This window comes from Artemia sp. Qi Xiang Cuo, chromosome 10 (genome assembly GCF_049724085.1).
Source record: "Artemia sp. Qi Xiang Cuo chromosome 10, ASM4972408v1, whole genome shotgun sequence".
NCBI classification, from domain to species: Eukaryota; Metazoa; Arthropoda; class Branchiopoda; order Anostraca; family Artemiidae; genus Artemia; species Artemia sp. Qi Xiang Cuo.
The window spans coordinates 26,406,154-26,423,918 of record NC_142803.1 but is presented as its reverse complement, the minus strand read 5'-3'; the positions used below and the strand labels follow the sequence as shown (position 1 = coordinate 26,423,918).

The following is a 17,765-nucleotide window of genomic DNA, read 5'->3' as shown; positions in this document are numbered from 1 at the left end:
TTTCAGTTTCATGCGAACTAACGGAAAGCTTAATAATAATAATAATAATAAGCCAGTTTTTGTTGGTCAAGAAAGTTTTGTAACAAAAGTTGTGTGTGTAGAATTGAAGAATGCATGCCGATGTTTGTTTCGTAGCTTTTGTGTAAGGATTTTGGCGGTTTTTTTTAGGATTTCTGTGTATCTTGCACCTTCAAATATTATGAAAAGCTTAAAACGATGTAAAAATTCTGATTGGATTCTTAGGATTTAAGGTACGTAAGTGAATAAATTTGAAAAAAAGAAAGAAACGTGGTGTTACATCATATTATTTGAGCTTTAGAATAAGAAAAAAGAAGAACTTTTTAGGGAATATTCGTAATGCAGTGTTGTATACTACATCTAAAAATAAAGTCTTTTATATTTGTAATCTTTGCGTAAAGATTTTCGTTTCAATCGTTCCTTACGACATCTTTCCACCCCTTTCAGAGACAACAACTTCTTTTCATTTGCCCTTAGAATTTTCCCAGAGGACTAGTTATCATTGAAAGCTGTTGAAAATTTGTGGTTTGATCATGAAATTGTATTGAAAAGACAGTGAAATTTTATTTCCTCTGTAGTGGCAAAGTTTTCAGTCAAAGTGGGCAGCACGATAGGGAATTCCCGAAGCTGCAAAATTGATCAAATGTCAATTCTTTTGAGCTGATTTTTGGCGTTTTCCTAGCCGGTATGGTAAAACATTTTTAGGGACTACCCTTTCCTGCACTTAAAACATAAATTCTGCTCTATCTATTCGAAAAGAACAAAATTCATACTTTCTAGTGATATAAGTTTCATTACAACTGAATATCTCTATCTCTGGCACAAAACGAGAGAAACTAAATGGTTTTTCTAAGATTTGTTTTGGAAAGTTGCCGCCGGCTTTTTCTGTCGTTTATTCGGATATCTTGCCTTACCCAAGCTCTGCAAGCTATGGCAAGACCGCTCAATCATTTCTGAATAGTTTGGCCATACAAACTAAAAACGTTTATTATGGAAAAGATAGGGTGATCCCTTATGTTATCTTATCCCGTTAAATTGTAATTGCTTTGTAGAGAAAAAACTCCAATTAGAGATGTGTGCAAACTGCTAGTTGTCTCTTTTTTCTTATATTTGCCACCATTTTCCATACAGCCTAGGACTAAAACTTTGGCTATTTGTAGCAACGCCGATGATTAGTCCTAAGTACGGAACCGAAGCAAGGGCATTATGGCCTTTTTGCAGCCTAGCCGCCATTGCTCAGAACTTGCTTTTCCGCGGGAAAGGTCTGTTGCTTTAATTGCAGGTGAAGTCCTTGTCTAGGTGTATTCTTCAGGTGCAGTCAAGACCTATGGATTTAAAAAAATAGTCTTTTTTGACGTAATTTTAGCAGGAGATGCACCATCTCAGGTCAGACACGACAAAAGAATCTGATAGAGGAAAAAGACCGTTTGATTGTCAAAGAAGTCCAGGAATTGTCTGCCAACTATGACTTAAGTGGTGGAGACCATTCATTTTTTGAAAACTAAAGCCTTGTTTCAGGCCTTGTTTGAAAATTAATGTTAGAAGACTGTTGCTAAGGCTAGGCATAAATAAAGCTGAAAAGGTGACGTAGGGTAACGAAAAGATCGATCAAGTGTACAGCTTCACTCACCTTGATAGTATTATTGCTAAAGGCAGAGGGATCAGTGAAGATGTTAAAAGTAGAATAACCAAGGCTTAGGGTGTTTTTTCACAGTTGAAAAAGTTTGGAAGAACAAAAAGCTTAATCTGCGAACCGAGATTGGAACATTGGAGGCTTCAGTAACAAGAATGGCCCAGCATAGCTCTGAAGCATGGGTGCTCCAAAAAACGGAGGAAGATTTGTTATATGTTTTCCAGAGAAATTGCCTAAGGATTATCTTGGGTACCAGGCTGACTGACCATATTTCAAACAGTAGGCTCTACGAAAATTGTGGTTCAATTCCGCTTTCAAGGACTGTAATGAGAAAAAGTTTGAGATGGCTTGGGCCCGTTCTGTGGACGAAGGATGACAGATTGCCAAAGATTGACCTTCTCGGACAACTGTCTAGGGCTAAATTGAAAGGAAAACGTCCGAGGTAGGGGTGAGAGGATATCGCAAATGAAGATTTAAGGGAAATTGGAACTTCCTGGGAGGGTGTAAAGAAGAACACATAGAATGGATTTGGATGGAAGAAGAAAATGCATAGCTGTGTTGTCCTCAGGAGACTTGGTGCTGCTGTGAGCTGTTAGTAGTAGTAGTTATTTTATAGGCCACCCACATCCATCACGGAGTTTGATATGGGTTGTGCAGATTGTCGTTTTAAGTGCCGCGTTCAACACGGGTGAATGTCTTCTCCAAACCCGTGCTCAACCATGCTATACTGGCGCGTTACAATTTTGAGGAACTTGTGTCCAACACGCTCGGAATCCGTAAGATGAAAATGCCTTGAAGTTTTGCTGGGTTGAACATGGAGAACCTGACAACGATTTTTGTCGAACCCGCTCAAAACACGTTTTAAACTTGGTGCCTGAAAACACAACTTAAATTTGGTCTGATATATATTTATATAAAAACATATAGACTTTATCCAAAAATACAAGTTAAATCTTCAAGAGTTTAGATTTAAATATGAATGTAATGAAAGAATGATAAGACAACCTCCGATACTCCTGTATTAAACGCGCTCTTTTATATAGTCTAGTTTGCTTAATGCTAATGAAATAAAATAAAATAGTATGAATATATAAAATAGTTCAGAAACAAATTTGGGCTAGATATTTGCACATTAGGGGGTGGGGGTAAAGCATAGTATATATTATTACGTAAACTAACCTAGGTGCCTCCCCCCCCCCCCCTAAACCTTAAAAAACAACAGTTAAATATAGTTCCCAGAGTGAGAAACCCCTGAATACTTGTTTATACAACATTAGATAGTGTCAAATCTTTGCTTTTGTCGAGTGGATGCCTCGGGTTTTCGTGACTGGTTTAAAAAAGAGTGTGCTTAATACAGGAGTACCCAACCTCCTTCTCCCTCTTTTCCTGGTGCTAATTTTTATGGGATTTTTAGCTCATAAGGTTGTTCTATTTTATGCTTCTTATTGTCATGGAATCGTTAAAAATTTGAAAGATTACCAATCGTAAAAGCCTTTTACGATTGTTAATGTTTACGATTGTTAGTGTGAACACTAACAAAAGGATTTTATTAGTGTTCTCTAAATTGTCCTTGAATATGGTCTCAAACTGTAGAGGTAACCACAACTAGTAAGTATTTATTATGCGATATTCAGGAGCTCAATAAACGGACTTGTAAAAAAAAATTAGAGTAAAAAAAATTAAAAAGTTTTAAAATTTCTCTAGAATAGTAGAAAATCACAAAAAGCAGTAGGGAATCCTCAAGTGCCCTAAAATTCTGAATTCTGACTAATATCCTGATTCGTTATCCTCATAATGATAATAAAATTTCTCCACAATAGCACAAAACCACAAAAAGACGCAGAAATCCTCAAGTGCATTAAAGTTCTGAATTCTGACTAATATCCTTACTCATCATCCTGATAACGATTATAAAATTTCTCGAGAAGAACACAAAAGTACAAAAAGAAGAAGAAATCCTCAAGTGCACTAAAATTCTGAAATCTGCCTAATATCCTGATTCATTATCCTAATAACGATTATAGAATTTCTCTAGAAGAACACGAAACCACAAAAAGAAGTAGAAATCCTCAAGTGTATTAAAATTCTGAATTCTGACTAACATCCTGATTCATTATGCTGATAACGATTATAAAATTTCTCGAGAATAACACAAAAGCACAAAAAGAAGTAGGAAATCCTCAAGTGCGTTAAAATTCTGAATTCTGACTAGTTTCCTGATTCATTATCCGAATAACAATAAAAAAATTCTCTAGAAGAGCACAAAAAAGACTTTAGAGAATCCTCAATTGCATTAAAATTCTGACTAGTATCCTGATATATCCTGATTCATTATCCTGATAACGATTATAAAATTTCTCAGGAATAGCACAAAAACACAAAAAGAAGTAAAAAAAAAACCAAGTGCCTTAAAATTGTGTATTCTGACTATTATCCTGATTAATTATTCTGATAACGATTAAGAAATTTCTCTAGAACAGCATAAAAGTACAAAAAAGCAGGAAATTCTTAAGTGCATTAAAATTCTGACTGGTATACTGATTCATTATCCTCATAAGGATTAAGAAATTCCTGTTAAAGCAAGGAATGACGAGTAATCTTGGCGTATTCTTGTTAAATGTATATAAACTTAACCGACTAAATTTCTATATAGGACTGGTCATTGTTTGTTGACTCGAATTCGTTTGAACAGTTTCAAGGGGAAATCGAGAGAAGTATTTCTATGCGACAAAGCGCCCTCCACGGATTTTTCACATACACTGATGTTGACGTTATTGCCAATAAAGTATTGCTTCGTGATTGTTGGAATTTGCTTGCCGAAAATGTTTTGAAGGTTTGCCAATCTTTCTAACTTTTTTCTTTCAAATTTTCTAAGATTAATAAGGTACGGAAGTGGCTGTGTTTTAGTATAATAAAAAAACTGAATTTTATATCCCTGATGGCGTTTTTTACTTCGATTTCCAATATAGCTAAATTTGATGCCTAGCTTTTGCTGATGTTATCTTGCAACATTACATCAAATACGTGTTTGCACTGCAAAATTTAAATTACAAATTTGTGCGACTATCTAAGGTTATTTTTATTAAATAAGTTACGAAGGCTCGTAAAACATCAGTCGTTGCTGGTATTTTTATGTTACTTATTTCATTTTATTTTCTATTATATCCAAGGGCTTTATGCATCATGCTTTATTGTGAGTGATATTTATTTATTATTCAAACAAGAAGAAATCTCTTCTGAAATGCCCCCCTCCCAAAAAATACCCCGCCCCCGTGGATAATTCCCCCCAACTTCCCTCTGTATAATTCCGATGTTCATCAAAAGCGAAATTGAAAGTTCTTCTCACCTGTTTAAGTCAGAGGCTATCATACAGCGTTGCCTATAGTAAAGAGCCATAAGGGTTCAATATATTAATATTTATTTATTCCAGGAGGCACTTCATATTGACGTACCAAATGAACGACTGCTGAAACACAAGGGCCCCTGAACTAGAATAAGAAATTTATTTAGGATACTGTAGTCTGTAACAACTCGTTCGTTAGCAACTGGTTGAAAAGCAGGCTAAATCTTAAAAAAACTGGCACCGGAACTTTCGATTTCCAATTGAATGAGCCCCGTCCAAAGTTTATTTGACCACCCTTCCCATCAAAACTTTATATCTTGACAATGGGTCACTTGTATAGTTTACAGCCCTTGCTCCGGGGGGCTGTCAAACCCGGAGGTATTGTTATTTTAACTCTGAACTATTTTGAACAAAAGGGCTATCTCATAATTTTGATGGAATGCGCTTGAGGAAAAAATAGTTTGGCAGTTGCCCACCAATCACTTTTGGCTCTTAAAAAGTGTACTACTACTAATAACTCACCGCAGAACTCAACCCGCCAGAGGCCAACACAGCTACGCACGCTCCTCCCTAATCCCAATTTATTCAAAACCTCCCTCTTTACACACTCCCAGGACGCTTCAATTTCCTTTAAATCTTTCTTTATGATATACTCCCACCCTAGACTTGGACGACCTGCTTTCCGTTTAGCGCTAGACGGTTGGTCGAAAAGAACAATCTTTGGCAATCTGTCATCCTTCATCCGCACAACATGCCCTAGCCATCTCAACCTTTCTTTATTATAGCCCTAGAGAGCGGTATTGAACCACATTTTTTGTACAGCCCATTATTTGAAATACGGTCAGTCAGTCGAGTACCCAGAACAACCCTAAAGCAATTTCTCTGGAAAACGTCTAGCAAATCTTCATGCGCTTTTCGAAGTGCCCATGCTTCAGAGCCATATTTGGCTACTGTCATCACTGTAGCCTCTAATATTCTAATCTTGGTTTGCAGACTTATTTTCCTATTCTTCCAAACTTTTTTTAATTGTGAAAAAACACCTTGAGCCTTGCCTATTCTACTTTCAACATCTTCACTGCTCTCACCATCTTTACTAATAATACTACCAAGGTAAGTGAAGCTGCCCACTTAATCAAGCTTTCATTACCCAACGTTACCTTTTCACCTTCACTTTTTCCTATCCTTAGTGACTTAGTCTTCTTAACATTATTTTTCAAACCTATTCTAGCACCCTGAACTCGCAAAACCTCTAAAAGTTCATTCATTTTGCTCACACTTTCCTCTAGGATGCTTTAATAATCAGCGTAATCCAAGTCTAGGAGACTTTTTCCTCTCCATTTGATTCCGGGGTCTCCCATTGCCTTTCCTGTACTCCTTAATACAAAGTCCATTAAAATAATCCATGAAAAGGGGGATAGAACACAACCCTGCTTAACTCCTGATTTAAAACAAAACCAGCTGTTAACCTCATTTCCTACCTTAACCGCAGCAGTTTATTCTCGTACATAGCGCTAATCACTTTAATGTATTTGTCTGGTATACCATACAAAGATACAACCTTTGTTAAAGCTCTTCTATCCATAGAATCGAACGCTTGCTCATAATCTATAAAAGTAAGGACCAAAGGTTTTTGACAACTCAGGCACTTCCCAATTATTAACCTAAGAGTGAAAATTTGGTCGACGCATCCTCTACCTTTTCTAAAACCGCACTGTTTTTCTTTTAAAACTTTGTCTACGGCATCCCTCAGTCTAAAAAGTATCATATTACAAAGTAATTTCCTACATACAGAGACCAGACTAATGCCTCAATAATTACCACACTCACTTTATCACCTTTCTTATAAAAGGGCTTAATTAAGGGTTTCCTAAAATCATTTGTTACTTCCCCTTTTTCAAAAATTATATTCATAATCTTCAGTAACTTATTTCTAACCAGAGCCACCATATTTAAGAAACTCATTTACTACCCTATCAGCACCTGGATCCTTATTATTTTTTTAATCCTTTTAGTAGCCTACTGTCGTTAATTCTTCCTCGAAAGACAAATCTTCCTTCACATCCAAGGTATCACAAACCATTTCATTTTCCTCTATATCTTTTCCTGCAACGGTTTAGTAAATTCTCAAAATGTTCTGCCCATCTTTAATTCTTTCCTTATCGCTAATATCGCCCCATTCATATCTTTAACTGGGACATGTCCGGATTGACCACTCCTTCTCAATTTATTAAAATCCCAGGACAATATTTTATTGTTATGCCGAGTGCATCGTCCAGATCCTCGGCAATTTTATCCATGGCCTCCACTTCATACCTCCTTAGTTCATATTTTTATGCTTTCTCCACTTTCTTTACATTCCTTTTATTTTCATATGAAAGTGCACTAGAACTTTTAATTTGCAATCGAATGAGCCCCGCCGAAGTTTATACGATCACCCTTTCCATATGAAGTGGCTCTGGGAAAAACAAATAAATAAATATTAATACAACGAACCTCTATGATTCTTTACTATAAGCAACGTTTTAGGATTGTCTCTGACTTAAACAGGTAAATAAAACGCTCAATTTCTCCTCGAATGAACATCTGGAATTATGCAAGGGGAATTTTTTGCGGGGGGAGGGGGGATTTTCCGCCGGAGGTATTTTCTTGGGGGATGGAATGTAAACGCCGGCTTCCGGTGAAAATCACCAGTTTACTAAAAAGAAATTTTTCGAAACAAAGGTATTATGTTTCCAAGGATATCAGTGAAAACAACTACGTTTACAGTGACGCAAGTGAATGTTGATTCTTGCCTTCTTCACAAAACTAAAATAAAAATGATTAATGAAAGTAGATAAGGTTTAAAGCTGATTTCCACCTGTAGCAAAATAAAATACTCATATATATATACATATATATATATATATAATGACGTACTGTGAACACAGGTGGCTAGTTTTTAAATTATGATCCTTTCAAACGAAAGCTTTCCTCTGATTTTCTGTTTGGTTTGTTTCGGTTCTAGGCTTGGGATTTTTTGTAAATTTAGATTCAGTAGCTATCTCACTTAGTTTACGCTCTTTCATACCTTGCCCATTTTAAGATATGATTTCCTTATATTTTCCTATATATTTCCGCTATATTTTCAGTTTCATGCGAACTAACGGAAAGCTTAAAGTACCAAGGACACCAAAATGAAAACACATTTAGCCCTCTTAATCTATTTTAGGTCTATTCATACCTGAAAATTCGGGTTTCCTACGAGTTTTTGTTTAGCTGCTACTAGCATTTTTAGTTTGAGTAAATTCGCAAAACAGTGTTGTCAATAATAAAACAACAATAAACTTCGGAGCTGAATAATATCAGCGAAGACTATTTCCTACGAATCTGACACTGTTTTTCATTTGTGAAAATTAAAATTTACAAAATCTGTTGAGTGCTATATATATATTAGTGAAAATACATTTTGTAAAAAATATATGACCTCAAGTTCAGAAAGTGACTATTCTGATGTGTCAGAAAATATTTTGATGATGACCAAGCGCTAGATGGTATGCAAGATACCATTTCAGGATACTTGTTCCAGCTAGACGCCGCACCGGCGGATCGACCGAACGCCGCCGACAAGAGGCCTAGTGCTACTGGCGCGTCTTACCACTACCGGCACGCCGCAGGCATGTCACCGGTACCAGAGATGGTGGTGATTGGTCGATTTCAACTTACATGTGAAGTCCTTTTCTAGTGCGTGAACAGCACATTTCGGGGTGGCACGTCTTGTGTCGGTTAGTATTTTGATGTGTCTGCGTCTACACAAGGCAGGGGGTGTACTAAACCTGGATTCTCGGGTATTTCCCCAAAAATCTATGCGTCACCCCGAAAAAAAATTTGGTTCCCCGAATCCCCGAAAATCACGCAATCACGGTGCCACACTTAGCGATTTATCACCAGTGACTTTCCCTGCCAAATATTACTTGGCATACCATAATTCTTCACTACTCTCTTGTTCATTAATTTTCGTCTCTTTTGTTACTTTGCATAAAAAGAGACAGGTGCAATTGCCAATATTGCAATATACACAGTTCTTCATATGTTGACAAAAAACAGGATCGTCTTTATGAAATGAGTTCAGATCATTTCGAATGCAGTTTCCCAATCGCTATTTCTTACATCGTTTGTAGTCAAGAATTTTATTTTCAAGTTTAATCCCAAAAAAAAACCTTCTATTGTGACAAAATTTAGCTATAGACTAAGCTATGCACAAGGTTTGGGAATTAAAGATTGAACTGGAATTACCTAAAAAATATGATTAAAAAAGAAATTGTAAATTATTGCCTATAGGAGGGGGGATAGGGGGCTATCATTTTTAAATGATAATACCTCATTTTTTTTATTGAAAGCGGGGATGCCAAAAGGTTAATTATTTTTTTCATTTAAAATGGAGACAGAAGAAAATGATATCAAATTCCCTAATGAACCATTGAATTATTTTGATAGACCCAAGGCCCCCCATTAGGACTTGTTCATTGTCTTGGGTGTTTTGCAACTTCTCATAGGCTACTGGCCAAATTTGGCTTGTGTGTGTGCTCCCTTTTAATTGAATTCTTTAGGTCTTATTGAATGCAACGGCAAATCTATGATTCAGTTTTCCAATAATTTGAGGTATATCTAAGTAATTTAGACACTTTTGTTGTTTTATTTGTATCAAATTACTCATACACTCAATTTTTTTCAATGAACACTAATCTTTTTACCGTTAATTTGCGTGTTTGTTTGAACCCTATAGTGACCTATATAATTATTAAGTAACTTATTTTTCTAATGAAAGCTGAGACAGTATCCTATCAATGTGGTATCCAGAGGGGGGGGGGGGTAGGGAAGTATGACATTTAAATGATAATATCTCGAAATTTTTTTTATTGAAAGCAGGGATCCCCAAAATTTTTTTTTTCTAATTTAAAGCAGAGACGGTATTTTATCACGGTGGTATCCAGAAAGGTGGTGGGAGTAGTGAGCTATAATATTTAAATCATAATATCTCAATTTTTTTTAAAGAAAGTGTGCCAATAATTTAAATATTTTTTTTATTTCAATCACAGACGGTATCCTATCAAGATTGCATCCAGAGGGGGGGGGCATAGGGAGCTATTATATTTAAGTGATAGTACCTTGATAGAACCTGTTTTTAATACAAGATATCTTTTTAAGAATCCAAAAGAGCAACAAAAAAAAACAATCAATATCAAAGTCACCCATTTGAACTGTTTTAGATGTGATAGTCAAAGGGAATTATAAAAAAATTAAGCTTCTAAGTTCAAAGCTATATTCACAGTTTTCTAATTAGCCTAATTTAATATTAAGATGGTCTGGCCTAAAAAATAAGACACACGTATAGTCAGAACTCCATTGCAAATCCATATATAGCTAAATTTATAACGACTCCCCCCCCCCACCCTCCATAATGGTGAAAAATATACCCTGAATTATAAATCAAAACCAAATTTTTGGTAAATAGCCTAGACTGCAGTTTTCAACAAAATTTAGCGTTTTAGCACAATTCAAAATAATGAGTATTTTTCATGCTCTTTTATAATTAAATAATCACTTTACAGGGACTATTAATTTTGAGCCCTGAAGGGGCTAGAAGGCTCAGAACAGCCCAGAGAAACCTAGTAACCCTATGCTCAAAAATTTGCTTCTTTAAATAACTGGCAAAGGATAAAAATAGGTCATATGTAGCTGACTAATGATTGAAGCAGACTTAGGATATATATTTCCATATTAGGGGGAGGGGGGAGTAAAGCATAGGCTCGTGGTATCAACTTCAAAGTCTAATAGCCATAATAATTTAAATATTATGAAGTAACTAAATAAGAGTCTTTTATTCAGGCTTATCACTAAACAAAATATAACCCAGTTGTGCTGATGATTTGTATCTAGTAATTATGTCAGTGATTCTAATCCTCAAAATGTAAATGGGGCAAAAATAATCAGTTAGCCATGATAAAATAAAAAGTAGCAAAATAGAAATAAGAAGGTATTTTTTAAAGTCTAACTGAGGCAACTGCTCCCCCTCACATAATTGACACCCCAAAATTATGTGGCCTAATGCTGAATTAGAATAAACAGTGTACAATGGCAAGTACAAACAATACAATAATATATTGTATATGATTCATAATACAATAATATATATTACATAATAACAATGACAGATAATGATCTAATGGTATTGCTTTATTTAATCAACATTTGTCATTCCGAGAAGCCATTACTCTCTAATTTTGTCCTTAATATAATTCCTGTTTTGTTCCACTAAATTTTGGGTACTGTTCTAATATATGGGCAACATGCAAGAATGCAGCTTGAGAAAAGCCAAGAACAGATAACATTACCCAGTAATTTCCTATCTTATGCTCTATAAACAAGGGGTTTCTCACTCCAGGATCTATATTCAAGCTTTAGTTTTTTGGGGTTTAGGAGGAAAAAGGTACCTAGGTTAGTTTAAGTTATGTATTTATTATATGCTATGCTTTACCCCCACCCTCCTAATGTGCAAATATACAGCAAAAATTTGTTTCTAAACTATTATATTTTTATCCTATTTTGTTTTATTTCACTAGAATTAACCAAACTTCACTTCTCGCATGTTCCCCAGATATCAGAACAGTACCTTTTTTTCTGCATTGCTTTAGTATAACAGTGTGACATCCTTTTCACTAATAAATACCCATAATTTTTTGAAGGCCTATAGGATAGATGTTCTGAAAATTTAATCGATTATTATTATTGTTGCTGGTTTGCCTGTGAGTCCAGGCAATTTGATGTACATATGTTAGTCCTAAAACTCAGCTGCCCTTGCCTGAGACTATAGGCAGGCAGACCTTATGTCACCTGTTCACCTGCAAATCTAGGCAACTTGTTGGGTCAACCAATTTTGAATGAATTTTGTGTTAGTGTAACTGTCTGAGCTTATAAACTGGGTTGCCTGTCTAAGACTTTAGACAGACCCTATGCCACCTGTTTGCACACAAGGCCAGACAACTTTTCAGTCAACCAATTTTCAATTAATTCTGTTTTAGTGTAACTGTCTTGGCTTATAGATTTGGTTTTCTGACTGAGGACTGCAAGTCCAGGTGACTTAGTGGTCATGTTAATCCTAAAACTTGGTCAAAATGCCTTAGACTCTAGGCGGACAGGCCTACTTGGAAAGTCTACTTGAATTACAATAGAGATGACTAAGATTTTTGGACTGACTCACAGCAGACAATGTCTATGGAACTTGCTGATGAAGAAGCATCCTAAGCCTAATTTTCCTGGCCACATAAATTCTCAGGTAGGTTGACTAAGTTTTAGGATTGATATGTGACCAACAAGCTGCCTGAACTGCAATTGGAACTATGAAAAGGCATCTGTAGGACTTTGTTGTTTTCTTTATGTATCAGTGGGGTAATGTTATTTCTTTTGTATGACATTTTAGTGGATCATATATTAAATAAGAAAACAAAAAAGTATTCTGTATAACTTTGTTCATGATTCTCTATAGTAATTTGACGTTTAAAAAGTCATAAAGAAGACTTTATAGCCTATCATTCTCCATGTTTAAAGGAAGCACAATATTGCCTATTGTTTTGATTTTATAGTGCTTTGTATATAAGAGTAGGCTAAATGACAATATTTGTTGCTTAGAGTATAAAGAACCAATGACTTAAATAGGCCTAGTCAAACAGTGCTCACCCAAGTAATTTGTATTTCTAATATAAAAAAAGCATAAAAGGTATATGCTACTATTATATAGGCTAGTAACTATGAGGTAGATTTATATCAAAATATTCAAGCAAATCACACAGCCTACTAGGTGTCTTACCTTAGCCTACATAAGGTAGGCTATCAGTGGAAGTCATTAGGTCTGCAAAACTACCAATAGGGTAGCCTATATATTGATACTTCCTTTTAGAATCATTAATGTTTACCTTTACACTGATTCATGGTTAAAAGATCCTGGAATGCCAAAAAACCTAGCAACATCAAGATAGGTCTAGTCTAGCCAAGCTCTTTTCAAGAAGCATTCCTTTAAAGTATTTTTCAAAGAAAAGAGCTTTGCCGAACTAGGTTCCGATTTCTGTTTTACCAAAACATACAAGAAAACAACACTTTCTGAGGCTATATGATGATTTATTTATTTTTTGGTCATTTTCTGCTGTTTAACAGCGCATGTTCTTTATTTTTGAAAATGGCCTCGAACTTTCGTATTTGAATACATTATGTAAACAGGTGATCTTTCTCCTTAAAAAATGAATTATCGGTTTTTCACACTAATTTAAGACGTATATGGCTGTGTAAGTTTGCACTTGACCAATTTAATGAATTAGTTTTCTTTTTAGGTGTCCTTGGTACTTTAATAATAATAATAATAATAAGCCAGTTTTTGTTGGTCAAGAAAGTTTTGTAACAAAAGTTGTGTGTGTAGAATTGAAGAATGCATGCCGATGTTTGTTTCGTAGCTTTTGTGTAAGGATTTTGGCGGTTTTTTTTAGGATTTCTGTGTATCTTGCACCTCCAAATATTATGAAAAGCTTAAAACGATGTAAAAATTCTGATTGGATTTTTAGGATGTCAGGAAAGTAAGTGAATAAAGTTGAAAAAAAAGAAAGAAATGTGGTGTTACATCATATTATTTGAGCTTTAGAATAAAAAAAAGAAGTTAAACTTTTTAAAGAATGTTCGTAATGCAGTGTTGTATACTACATCTAAAAATAAAGTCTTTTATATTCGTAATCTTTGCGTAAAGATTTTCATTTCAATCGTTCCTTACGACATCTTTCCACCCCTTTCAGAGACGACAACTTCTTTTCATTTGCCCTTAGATGGTTGGCTGACAAGGTCAATTTTTGGCAATATGCCATCCTTCATCCAATGTATTAGTCATATCTTATTAATTGATTAATTGAACAAAGTTTTTGTTTTCATTAAAAGTACTTTAAAAAGAATTTTTGAATTAAAATATTTTTGTTTTAGGTTGCTGCGGTATCTCTAACAGCCTATGCGGCTAGCGTCTTTGCACTTGTCGGCTCCGCTCTTCTTGTGGGACGTTTGCCATTGGCCACCAACACCTCTTCACCCTCAATCTGGCAATCATCCAACTTGAATCTGACGTCATCGTTTATTCCTTTCACAATTCCTACAACCGATATTGACTCCAACGAGCCTTTGCCTTTTGATTCAACTTTGCCCGATTCATTTGAAATGATGGGGAGAAATTTTCAAAGCCATCAAATGCGTAAAGTTCTTTCAGGATCGTTTCAGTTTTCGGATCTGTTTGGATTCTACCTGTTTAAGAAAAGGGCTATTGACCCATCACTCCTTAAATATAAAGAAATTGGAGGTTTTGAAACTTGGAATTATTTAGCAGCAGTGAAAATTTAATTTCAGTTATTTTAAAATTTCTACTCTTAAACCACTTCTGAAGCCACTCTAAAAATAAATGAATAACGAGTCAAATTACAAAGTACTATCCTGGAACAAAATTAAATAGAAACTTAAAAGGAAGATGAGATTCAGTTTTATATGCTGAAAGGTAGGAAAATTTCAACTGGAAGCTTGAAGATGCTTCTTCTAAAAATATATCCGACGATACCTGTAATTTGGCTCATTAAACTAAGGGATATAAATTTCAGTTTTATTGCCCATAAAGAATTATCAGAGTATTGGTAACTTATAGAATGGAAAGTGGAGGTACTGTCAACGAAAAATTATCAACGTTATCTAGCGTTTTGGCGACACTTATCATTTTCTTCAAGCTTTGTGATAGTTTTTTTTCAGATCACACACTTATTTTTAATCTAATTTTACCCATTACTAATTAGATTTATTATTCTTCTTATTACACTGGAAACAATGCCAAATGTCGCCGAACGCTAGGTGGTGCTGATAGTTTTTTTTTTCGTCGACAGTTGCGCCGGCTTCCACTCTTATACGTTACCTCTACTTTTTGTAATTACCTTTAAGTTGTGCGTTCTTTAAATATTTTTTTTTTATGGCCAGAGAAAGACTAAAGCTATCTTTTGTTGCTTGTGCAGTTTTTTTATGCTGCTTGTCAGTCGGAAAGAAATTCAGTTGTCTAGTGTATATTTGGCTCTCTGTTTCATTATATTAATGTCACCCATTAAATCAACAACACAACAGTGTCACTGAGATATTCACGGTATTATTGTGAGAAATTATGACATTGTTAAACTGTTTTACAAACGACATCTACGAAATTGAATATTTACGCACTGATTGGGAGCTGGATTAATGGGGTGTATAAATGGTATATACTTTATACAGGGTAGATCAAGATTATTAACTTAGAAAATTGGCATCAAAACTACAGTGGCAGAAAATGTTCGGTTTTTGAACAAATATTTGTTATTTTGCAATTCCATAAAACTAATAACAAGAAAATGAAAGTAAAATGGTCATCTGGATATTAAAAATTATAACACTCATTAAGCAAAAGAATATATTATTTATTTTAAATTTTGCTTAAAGTCTAAAGCCATTATTAAAGCCTATTCCTAATCTTGCTTTAAGTTTCAGGCCATTCCTTTGGTCTAGTATCTCCGTTAGAAATTATTTACAATTAAGATTGGGAGCAGTATATTAAAGCATATAATATTATTAGGGAGCTGATAGCCCAGAAATACGTTTATTGAGTTACTGCTTTTACTATATTTACGACTATACAGACTGCAGGTCCTGAAGCATGAGAGGCCCGCTCTTAGTTTAGAAATGCAAAGTTTTAGTTGCGGTTTGATCCTCTATTGTGAGGGTTAATTCAACCTTTTAAAGTGCCAACTGAACTGAAATTGAACCATCAGTCTAATATCAACAATGGAAAATGTACCAATTTGTTAGCATTAGCTTATACTTGTTCAGACACAGGTTTAATTGAAAAACATAGCAGCATCGGTGATCTGCAATTCCTTGCAACAAGCATCCTATAAAATAAAGTTAAAAAATGAATCGCTAGTGTACAACTCTACGAAAACCATTACCACCGAATTACCACATTTGTTCTGGCCGAAACTAACTCGTTTTGGTTTCTTGTTCTTGACATAAGTGCTTGATTAGTTTGAATGTCGGGTTGCTGGGTTTTAGAAAGTAAAACCGTTCGCAAACACATTATCACAATTTCATATTGCTTTGGAGAAGTGTTAACCCTACCATACCCAGTGCCTTTTCGGAGGGGTTATCCTGTCGGCCCAAAATAATCAGCAACAGTGGTTCTGTCTATTTTAATGGTCTATTTTGTTTGAAGGTACTCAGAAAGTCTCTCTTTTAGCAGGAAACCTAAATACTGCTGAGAAAAAAAAACCTGAAATCTTAAGGGTTTCACATACTCATTTTATCAAAAACTTTTCTAAAATTGTGTTTAATTTCGCTTCAATATTATCATTAGGAAAATTTTTGGACTTCGATTCCTTTTCCGCTTCCAGACTTTTGTTCGATTCAGTTCATCCCGAACTGAACCAACAACTGAAAACCGACCTTGCACCAAGCATTTTAAGTTTTATTTTATGCATTTTGATAATAAGTCTTTGAAATGAAATTGCTAGAAGGTTTTTAACTTCGTTTTAAGAGTGTGGTGGGTTAGATCCAGCAAATATATATAGTTTTAGGGCTATAGTTTTGATCTTCCTGCTCTGGGATAATTGGTTATATTAGCATACAGTTTAATTGAATTACTGCTTTGCCTTTTAGTTAATGTTTTTGTAATCGTAAATGTGCCTTTTTAATTGTAGTTTTGTGATGATTATCTTTGAAATACAAGCTTATTAGGGTTTTGTCTTTCAATGTACTCTTTCGAGCTAGAATATTTTAACGTTCAGGTTAAGACTCATTTCGATTGGCCCTACCCAAATTATTCCGCTATGGTAGCGCTTTTTGTAACTCCATCATTTCCTATAGGTATCAATCGGCGTGGTTTATTGGTCAAAAGTAAAATATAGGGCGGACCAAAGCCAACCAATGTAATTTATTCTTGTTTAGTATGTAGGTTTGACAACTACGGCATACGGTGATTTTACTGCGATGTATCGAGCCGACGGCTTTCTGATAATATTTTGAAGCGAGATGGAAAAAAGAAAGAAATAATGAGTAAGGAGTTTCTGGCACCTGTTATTATTTTAATGTTTACCTGGTATTATTTTCATGTTTAGCTGTAAATCTGAAAGGCTTGTTCTATAGTCAAATTACCAGTTTTTCCCCTTCAAGGATGCTTGCGCAATATAATTGACTCGGGTTGGCTAGCCATCTTTAGGGTGATCGAAAAACGTTACAAAAGGAAATAATTTCTATAATTTTACACTGGTTTTCCATTTACAAAAAAAGAGAGAAAAGACGGGTTTTATCTGAATTAAGCTTTTTCTACTGCTCTATTGAAATTAAACCTGCTTTTTCTCTCTTCAATTTTTTACAAAAGACAGCATTTTTCTGCAATTCGACTATTGTTTTCTTTTTTAACATGAAAGACGTGATTCATATTTGTACCATAACAAAAGGATTTGAAATGTTTTTTTTAAAGTCAATAATTTCTAGGTTGTTTTCCCCGTCGGTTAGACTAGCTTTTTTTAGGTGATAGCTTTCTTGTTGAAAAAAAAACAAAACATTTGTTGTAAAATAAAAGATTTCATTTATATTCGTACCAGACCGCCAGAACCTGAACATTTCCTTTAAAAAATATATAGATTTAGAAGTAAAGACCTCTAACAATGTAGTAAAGAGAGGTTGACCGCAGGCACTTCAGAGGCA

General features: G+C 34.8%; 1 protein-coding gene across 1 annotated transcript in view; it reads left to right on the top strand.

Moving 5' to 3' along the window:
• LOC148947622 (protein CNPPD1-like) overlaps positions 1-16,797 on the top strand; it is a 52,141-nt gene extending 35,344 nt beyond the window's left edge. Inside the window, exons 5-6 of the mRNA XM_089095323.1 lie at positions 4,305-4,484; positions 13,989-16,797. Of these exons, the coding sequence (XP_088951449.1) occupies positions 4,305-4,484; positions 13,989-14,396 (588 nt within the window). The 3' untranslated portion in view covers positions 14,397-16,797. The remainder of the gene's footprint in view (positions 1-4,304; positions 4,485-13,988) is intronic.
• The last annotated feature ends 968 nt before the right edge of the window (positions 16,798-17,765 follow it).